The following is an 8,621-nucleotide window of genomic DNA, read 5'->3' as shown; positions in this document are numbered from 1 at the left end:
GACCTCTTCCTAATCTTGAAGAAGGCGTATCTAGTGAAAGGGGCGACAGTGGCAACGTTCACCGAAACTGGAAGCGTTGAAGACGGATCGCGAACTGGAATGACGGCTTCCGCAAAGACAGACGTGGCCCCACTCGCACCGTGGACGTTTAGCGCCTTGCGTACCACGTTCGTCGGCACACCGTTAATCGTCCCAGTCCACGCGTTGATGGGGGCAGGGTCAAACTCCTTCACGGCCTCGTTGTAAGCCTTTCGCCCGTCGTCCTGACTGAGGAGTACGCTGCCCGCGATGATAAGGGCTGGACCACCGAGGACTAGGCAACAGGCAACCGCCACAACGAACTTGAAGCAATCCTCAACCGCATCAAGGATGCCGCAACACATTTCGAGAGGCTTTTTAGCACGGGCTGCAAAGAGGGGAAGAGAACAAGCAAGCAAGAAGTGTAAAGAAATTTTAGCCTGACTATGGACTTTTGAGTCCCCATTCCCAGAAATTGGAATAATAACAACAACAAAAGGCTCACTTGCGTTAGGTGCGACGAGCATCCCGCTTCAACTGAGCTTGATCCAGCCCACGGCCACATACTAATAAGCAAAATTAATGCATACAACATGTGGTTTTCGCGACCGGCCTCTTGTTGTGAATTCATGCCGTAACAGTCTATATCCCCCGCGCAAGCATTCGGACTCAGCTCTGCGTGGAAGGTAATAACATAAGTTACAGCGATGAGATGTCCAAAAAAAAAAGTGGAAAGCATCACTCGTGCTCCCCTTTCAGACGCGAACACCTTGTATCTCAAGGAAAAAAACCCGCCATAAATGAACAAGCAAGGCGGTTCAACAAGACGTGCCATCATAATTCTTTGGCGCACCATTTCTCCCATTTTGGCCAAAAAAAACTATCGCAATAGTAACAAAGAATAAAGGCGTCGTGTTTGAGTACACGTTTAGTTGCCTTCATGGTGAGTTTTTGCATTTACCATTGCGAGGATGGCTTGAACCATTGTATTATCGCTCCTTTCATCTTCAACTTTTCTGAATTGCAGTCGAAGCTTTCGAGCTTCTTTTTCATGCAGTTTTCTTTGAATACTGTCTACATAGTGTTGCTTTTCCTTATTCCTGGAGCCACTCATGACGTATCCAACGGCCTCGGCTGCAGCGACACCCTCTGCATCATACCCTATTTCTCCCCGACGAGGAGCACGCTTGAATTGACGCAGGAATTCCTCCTGAGACATCTGGGAGGGATGCTTCGCCAGAGGAATTTCAGCCGGGTGTGACGACGCATTGCTGCCGTCATCTGTAGAATGCCTAAGAGGCAGCGCTACACCAAACTCATCTCCAAGCTGGTCAGATTCAGATGGATTATCACGACCTTCCAACGGGAGATTGACCCTTGCACTGCCGCGGGGTGAATGTTGCATAGGTGACACTTTGAAGTTGTCGATATTTGCTTCAGAGTGTTCTGTTTTTTGCAATTTCTCCTTTAGACGAGCATTTTCAACGAGAGTAGCAAGTGCGCTTCGGGGTTTCTGGATGACGTTGGCGGACTCTGCGGAGACCCCTTCACGTGATGCTTCCGCTGCTGGCTGGAGTGTATTGTCGCTTGTTGCCACCTCTACACCCACTAGGGCGGGCTCTGACGCAACTGTGTTTGGCTCCTTCATAGGCGGTTTGTACGGCACCCCTGCTGAGTGCACCAGAGATGCAATGATGTGAACTAACGGCCCTGCTCCTCCTTCCTCGTCCTCCCATGCCTCTGCAGTCTTTTCCTGTCTCTCCCCTTTCTGTTTTTGCTGAGACAGCCGATGCCGTTTTCGTTCCAGGCGCGCCGCTTCTCGATTCGCAGAAGCATGTTGTGTGGAAAAGATGTTCCGGAGAAATGTCAAGAAGATCACCTTTTCAAGCTCTTCACCTGTCGGCTTGGAGACGGGAGACCAAAAGCTTTCCTTAGCCATAAGCCCTTTTTTTTTCAAAAGCGTTCTATTAGACTTGTTAGTATTATTATCACCACGTATACCGCTTCTTCTTCTTTAGTTTTTTTTGTTCTCTCCCTCACCGTTAACTCTCTCCTACTTCGTTCTTCCTCGCATGCACGCAGACGCATACGCACCGAGAGAATGAGGCAGGGAAAGAAGGCGAGCAACAACCAAAGGCCCAATTATTAGTATTACTATTATTATTTTCTCTTTAGGCTGGAAGCAAGGGGTCTTTCCCAAGGGGCAAACTAAGAACTCATCATCATGAGAAATATGAAGTACATGACTGTGACACTGCGCAGCAACTCCATCATCTCACTTCGTTCCCTTCTCCATGTTAGCGGCGTCATGATCATTTAACCCAATCAAAAAGGCCGCCCGCAGAACATCCGAGACTTGAAGAGATCTCACTAACGCCAAAAGTTCTTCTCTGGACTTCAATGGCACGCCTTGGGTGTTCACTGTACCAACTTTTACAGAGTTAGAAGAACCATGCTCAGCATTGGGCATTCTCTTTTTCCGCGCATACTTCTCTGTCAAATCTTTCTTTTTACCAGATATTGTCGATTCTGAAGTATCCACAGAGCCTAGTTCTTCTTCTGTCGCCAAAGTACTCGTTTTCTCCTCCCTGATACCATTTTCAACTTGTTTCTTCGCATCACGATGAACGAGGCGACCGTTGACGAGCACGAGCTCTCCCTCTTTTACCCAGGTTGCATTTACAAGAGATGCTTGTGAAAAACTCGAGGTTGTAGAACTAGCTGCCGTGGGTTGAACAGTAGGAATTTCCTTGTCAGTAATTTCCTCCGCTTCTGTTCGCTGCCGCTTCCAAGGTGGCAACGGAACCGCATGTGCATGTTCTGGAAGAACTACCGTCATACTCGTCTCCAAAGCCTTTTGTCCTCGCAACTGTTGCCTCACTTCTTCACGTGACCGCACCTGAAACGGAACTGGTGTATCTCCCAACCTTAACAACAATTCACGGCGGTCGTGAACACTCGCACCTCGTGCCACATTGGTTACTGAGGCCATGGCTGCTGAAAAAATGTATCGGTAAGGCAAATTCATTTGTTCACGAGCTCTTTCCATTTTTTTCCTTTGGGGCACTAGAGTTAGTCTCCTTCGAGCGGGCATGGAGGGTTTACATTCCTCATAAGAATTAACAACAAAAGAACTTTCTTCTGCCTCGTGCAACCGTTTCTTCAAGGTAGTTAGTAAGTGCCCTTGCGAATTAGCAATGAGCGGAAGCAGCGCAGCCTCTAAATTCACCGTTGAATTTTCCAATACATTGCTCGTGATTCTGGCAGCAAAGGTGACTTCGTCTTCAGTACCGTTCCTGCTGTGTGTGTCTCCATTCCAGCTGCCGCCCCTAGTCTCTTCTTCTTGGCGTTGTTGAAGCGTCAGTGCATGATTGCACATCGAGGAAATAATACCAAAGGCAGAGGAATGCGTGAACTGATGCAGTAAGCGGTGTGAAAAGAGAGGGCATAACAAAGTCCTTGCGGCGACGTCCGGCAGACGACTTGCAGTGGCAAGTAATTCCGCACGATACTCCAGTTTAATTTCAATGCAGGAAAGAATTCGCTGAGCGGACCATGGAAGTAGTGCATCCTCTGCATTCATGAGGGCGCAAACGCGGCTTAAGTCTATTTCAATGCGCTCGTCATGGAATAGAGGATACAAGAGGTAAAGGGAGAAGGAACAACAAAAGGAAACATCGCAGAAGGTAAGCTATGCAACAACTCAGTTCATTTTTATCCAACGTATCACTAGTTTTTTTTTTTAAGACTTCACTCTTAGATGGCACCTTAACTATCACCCAAGCACCTGCTGTACATAAACATTTGCAATCCTGAGCAGCTAAAAGTAATACGATTTCAGCATCATACATGATTTTTCATGGACTGAAAATAAAAAGAAAAAAGAAAAAAAAACAAACAAACCCAAAACGGGACATCCATCACAGACTCTCAGGAAAGCGTTGAAGCAACACCAGACAAGTCTTCCGCCAATTCAGGATATCGACTTGTTAGATCTTCTATAATCTCCATCAAAGTTTGGCGTTTTTCTTCAAGCTGGGTAACCCCATTATTCAGCTCTTCCGGACTAACTGATAACCTGTACGCGCCTCTTTCAGCATCACGAAGGAGTTGAAGAGTTGTATTTTTGATTCTCTTCTCATCTTCCAAATGGTCACTTTCTTTCTGTGTGGCAGTCAATTGTGCCTGAAGTTCCGTTATTTGCTCATCGAGGTTCTCAACCTCACGTTGAGTAGTTTCAATTTCATTGGTCTTTTTCTCAATCGCGGCGAGACTCTCTCGGATAAGTCTTTCCTTTAGTTGTGCCTCTTGTCTCTTTTCATTGAGTTCCCTAAACATTCTTGTACTTTCCTTGTCTACATCGAGTCTTGTAGCCCCTCTCTTGTTCTTTTTGGTCGCAGTTTGAATAGCTTGACCCTTTGTTCGAATGATTTCTCGATGATCTATCGACCTCTGCATTTCCTCAATCAGAAAACGTTGCTCACGTTGAAGGTCATTCATACGCTTCTCCATTATTCCGATTTCCTTCTTCATTTTCTCAACCTCTGCCCTTCCAACGGTTGGATCAAGTGCCATTTCCGTTTCTTTCGCAATCTGTATTTTCCTTTCCCAGAACAAGATGTCCCGCTCACAATTCATAATCTGTTCGAGTATATCGGTTTTGGCTTGTCGAGTTTCTCCCAGCTTGAGTTCAAGCGCAATAGCCTCTCTCTTCTTCTCCTGGAGTCGTAGGATAAGGTCATTTTCAAGAAGAAAAGCTTCATTAGCAACATTTTTTTGATCCGCAGAGTTTTTGCTGAGCTGCGTATTCACCTTCTTCATCTCGATATGCATTGCATTTGCTTTGTTCTCCAAATTTGTAATTTCCTCCTTTTCCTTCGTAATATTTACCAAAAGTCGATCTCTTTTTTGAGTCAAAACAGTAGCCTCTGCCTGGAGTTCAAGAATAGCTTCATTTACCTCATTTGCGTTGTTCTTGCAATTTACCAAATCGGTCTGAAGTTTAATCCACTCTTGCTGAAGGGCCTCATTTTCATTTACCTTTTCTGTAATAGCCTTTGACAAACTATTAATGGTAGCTTCTAATGGACCAACATGTTCCCCTTTATCCGAGCCTTGTGCAGCCACCAATTCTTCATATTGATGGTTAAGTTGATCCAATTGCTTTTGTTTTCTATCAATTTCATCATGTCTACGACGTATATCCATTTGCATTCGTTCAATCATTGTACCACGAGATCGCAGCTCCCTCTCCAATTCACCCAATGTGGTTTTTAATGTCTCATTGTGTAGCTGGGCCTGTAGAGTATCCACTCGTATACGAGCAAGTTCATTTTCCATTTCTGTCACCTGAAGCTCTTTAGCTCTAATGGACTCCTTAATTTTCTCAATTTCTTGTAACGTGCCATGACCTTCTTGTTTAAGGGTAGTCTGCTTACTAAGTGATTCAATAATATCATTCTCCATGGAGCGAATATCTTTTGCACATTTTTGAATTTTCCTGTCAATATCTGTAACTTCAGACGCATGAGTACGAGCCTCATATTCTAGTTTCTTGGTTTCGACATCGGTTTGCTCCAGATTATTTTTAAGCATTGCATATGCTTGAGCGCTTTTCTCCTTTCTCTCTACCAGAGCATCAATTTGCTTTTCAAGGACCACCACTTCATTATCGACACGTGACATAAACTCCGTTAACTTTGCCGTTTCCGTTTGAACACTGTATATATCTTTTCGGCAACCTGTTATCTCATTCTCAAGGGCCTGTAGGTCATCTTTTTGTTGCTGCAGAGCTTCTTCCGTCTTTTTCATAGCTTCATGGCGACGCTGCATCCCAATAAGAGTACTTTTCCACTGCTGCACTAACTGTTTCTTCTCAAAATTGATTGCCTCCATTTCCGCCAGTGCCTCGGCCAAAATTTCCCTCGCATGTTTTGTCTCGTTTTGTTGATTTTTAATCTGTGTATCCACCGTGGTCACTTCTTCTTCAACAAATATTACTCTCTTTTCAAGGGCATCAATCATATTATCTTGCTTTAATTTTTCCCTTTCTAGATTTGTAATATCTTCTTCAGTCTTGTAGGCAGCACGACGCTCAACCTGAACCTCATTTTTAAGCTGATCATTGAATTGTTTCACCTTAACAAGTGTTTCGGTTAGTTTCAAAAGATCCGCTTGTTGCCGCTCGTACTGTCGCTGATGATCTTCAATCTCTTTTCTAAGGCTCTCTGCTTGGGTTGAAAGCTCCTCACGCTCCTGTAACTTCTCCTCGTACTGTTGCTGGACTGAGGCGTGCTTTTCATGGTGCGTCTCCAAAGTTTCCTGTAACTTGGCTAGGTGCTGTTGGGCATTGTAAAGTTCCACACCGTATTCCTCTCGTTCCTTCTGAACCGTAACAAGTTCATTTTTCACGTCATAAAGCTGCTGTGACACCTCCTGAAGATGCTTCCGTAATTGCGCCTCTATGCGCTGTTGAACTGGCACCAAAACAGCCGACTCCGGGTCCAGCTCAGAGACATCACTTGTAATTTCATAAGGGGTTTCGGCCATAATTGCTGTTGATAAAACTGCCACTAAGAGAAACTACAAAAAAAAAAGAGAAGCAAAGCACGCACACGCTCGCCCGGGAAGAAGCAGAGGAGAGGAAAAAAAAACATCACGAACCTACAACATCAGGTAAAGATTCCGATAAACAAAAGAAAGAATCTAAAGCCAAGAATATTAACCACAACGCTCGTAATTCCAAATACAGGCTAGTTCTCCATCACATCTCATGGCTCGTGCAGAAAGAAGATACTACGTCATATCCTTTTTTTCTTTAAGCGTTCCTCCTCTTTTCTAGCCCATTCAGGCATTTTGTTAATCTCACGATAATCCGGCAAAGGTGCTTGATCAACTCCATTTTGATGAGGTCTGTACTTTTCGGGTAACTCTGGAATAACGCGATAACTGTAATCAATAGTTTTGAATTGCTTGTAGTATAACCATTCCTCCTTTGTGTCAAAGTGTTCAGGCGGATTCCCATTTAGAAATGCATGAACTGCATTTCTAATTGCAACTCGAGTCATTCGCGGTATACCGCGGACACGCAACTGTCGTTTGTCGCAAGTCATCAAGTCATTCCAATCCTTAAATGTGCCTTTAAAATCACTAGTTGGTTTTAGACGATGAATATCCGCCTTTTCCAGAAAGACTTCATGATTTGGAACGTAGGACGTTGGAGGACGAATGACTAGAGGAAGAATCTCAGTGCGACTAGTAGTTTCTATCGCTGCCAATTTACGAGGATCTGGCATATACGTGTATTTGTAGGACTTGTGGGGACCATAGGTTTGGTCGAGAAGTCTAAGGGTTCTCTTCATCTCCTCAATAAGATGCTGCAAGATACCAGAAGAAAGAACAACGAAAAAGAAAAAACAAAGAAGAAAATGGACCAAGTATTCCAAGAAGGGATTAAACCCCATATTTTAATGCGCAGCATAGTATCTATTTTTAAATCAACCAGCAGGGAAATCCAAGTCTCTTCATACCGTAACTAGAAACCATCAAGGATGGCTCTCTCTCTCATTTTTTTTCATCTTGTTGTTGCTTTATTATACGTGTAATTCGCTTAGGTTTAAATAACTAAAATCCCATTTGAAGTGCCACAGGACCCGGAATACGAACAGATCCGCTGCTGACTGAGATTACGTTCCCCCGGATATTTTTTCCGTTGAGTTGTTGAATGCATTGCAGAACACATTCTGGAGAGTCGTAAAATACCATAGCCATCATCTCATATCGGTTGATGTCAAACACACGTCCAAACGGAGAAAATATTTCAATTAACTGATCATTAGTCATGTTAAATGGGATATTATCAACAACAGCCACATTTACCTGCGCTAGAGGAAGAAAGGGAATACGCCGTCTGTATGCTCCGTTGTAATTTGGCGCCTTGAACCCGCCGTGATTTATTGCCTCCCTATTTTCGCGGTTCCTTTGCCTCCTCTCAGCGTCCCGCTTTTTTTGTTGGTCCAATGTGGTTCTGCTCTTCTCATATGTGCCAAAATTCATTAATTCAATCGCAAGATTTTTCGATCTTCCCTTTCTTTGATCACTCTTAGCCCCTTTCAGTTTTTCCTCATTTTCTTCATCAGTTAAAGAAAGTCCAGGAACTTCAATAATTCGCGAGGAAGCCTTCTTAGCTGCATCTTCACTATTGAATTTTATGAATACATTTGTGATATCTTTTTTCCGTTCCTTGATTCGAAGAGATCCAACAGCCTTTACGTCGGACCACTCTCTGATAACGCTTTCTACACGGGCAAACTCGCTTGACGGGCAAAAAGCCACAACCGTCAATGGATCCATGTGCTTCCAGGCAGAAAAAAAGAAAGAAAGACAACAACAACAGCGTCTGTAAAACTTTAAAACCTTAAAGAAAAAAAAATAGCAACGAAAAAAAATACAGAGGAAAAACCATAACATCAAGGAGAGAACAACAAAAACGGCGGGAACACGCAGGACAAGAGCCAAAGAGAAAAAGCGAAAAATAACCGCCACAGAAACCAATAGCAGCAAGAAAACGCCCCGCGAAGAACGCTTTCCAAACCAGGTGAACC

The 8,621-nt window shown here is 44.1% G+C and overlaps 6 protein-coding genes across 6 annotated transcripts, besides 2 other annotated features; all 6 read right to left on the bottom strand.

Moving 5' to 3' along the window:
* Positions 1-2: 2 nt before the first annotated feature.
* On the bottom strand, positions 3-545 carry Tco025E_08169 (surface glycoprotein; the record flags this gene model as incomplete). The annotated part of the gene is made up of 1 exon (XM_029375024.1): positions 3-545. A coding segment is annotated over one exon (543 nt), but the record flags the coding sequence as incomplete, so codon positions are not given.
* Positions 546-946: 401 nt separating this feature from the next.
* Tco025E_08168 (uncharacterized protein) lies at positions 947-1,957 on the bottom strand (the record flags this gene model as incomplete). The annotated part of the gene is made up of 1 exon (XM_029375023.1): positions 947-1,957. The coding sequence occupies one exon, from the start codon at positions 1,955-1,957 to the stop codon at positions 947-949; it is 1,011 nt and encodes a 336-aa protein (XP_029224866.1).
* A 202-nt stretch (positions 1,958-2,159) lies between these two features.
* Positions 2,160-2,183: a microsatellite.
* Positions 2,184-2,293: 110 nt separating this feature from the next.
* On the bottom strand, positions 2,294-3,601 carry Tco025E_08167 (uncharacterized protein; the record flags this gene model as incomplete). The annotated part of the gene is made up of 1 exon (XM_029375022.1): positions 2,294-3,601. The coding sequence occupies one exon, from the start codon at positions 3,599-3,601 to the stop codon at positions 2,294-2,296; it is 1,308 nt and encodes a 435-aa protein (XP_029224865.1).
* Positions 3,602-3,885: 284 nt separating this feature from the next.
* Positions 3,886-3,927: a microsatellite.
* A 21-nt stretch (positions 3,928-3,948) lies between these two features.
* Tco025E_08166 (uncharacterized protein) lies at positions 3,949-6,567 on the bottom strand (the record flags this gene model as incomplete). The annotated part of the gene is made up of 1 exon (XM_029375021.1): positions 3,949-6,567. One exon carries the CDS (start codon positions 6,565-6,567, stop codon positions 3,949-3,951), a length of 2,619 nt encoding a protein of 872 aa, XP_029224864.1.
* A 251-nt stretch (positions 6,568-6,818) lies between these two features.
* Tco025E_08165 (uncharacterized protein) lies at positions 6,819-7,481 on the bottom strand (the record flags this gene model as incomplete). Its single annotated transcript, XM_029375020.1, has 1 exon — positions 6,819-7,481. The coding sequence occupies one exon, from the start codon at positions 7,479-7,481 to the stop codon at positions 6,819-6,821; it is 663 nt and encodes a 220-aa protein (XP_029224863.1).
* A 160-nt stretch (positions 7,482-7,641) lies between these two features.
* Tco025E_08164 (RNA-binding protein) lies at positions 7,642-8,370 on the bottom strand (the record flags this gene model as incomplete). Its single annotated transcript, XM_029375019.1, has 1 exon — positions 7,642-8,370. One exon carries the CDS (start codon positions 8,368-8,370, stop codon positions 7,642-7,644), a length of 729 nt encoding a protein of 242 aa, XP_029224862.1.
* Between the last annotated feature and the right edge of the window lie 251 nt (positions 8,371-8,621).

Source organism: Trypanosoma conorhini (genome assembly GCF_003719485.1).
Source record: "Trypanosoma conorhini strain 025E chromosome Unknown Tco_14.4_contig_00713, whole genome shotgun sequence".
NCBI lineage: Eukaryota > Euglenozoa > Kinetoplastea > Trypanosomatida > Trypanosomatidae > Trypanosoma > Trypanosoma conorhini.
Note: the sequence above shows the minus strand (reverse complement) of the source record. Positions and strands in the feature narration are given on the sequence as shown.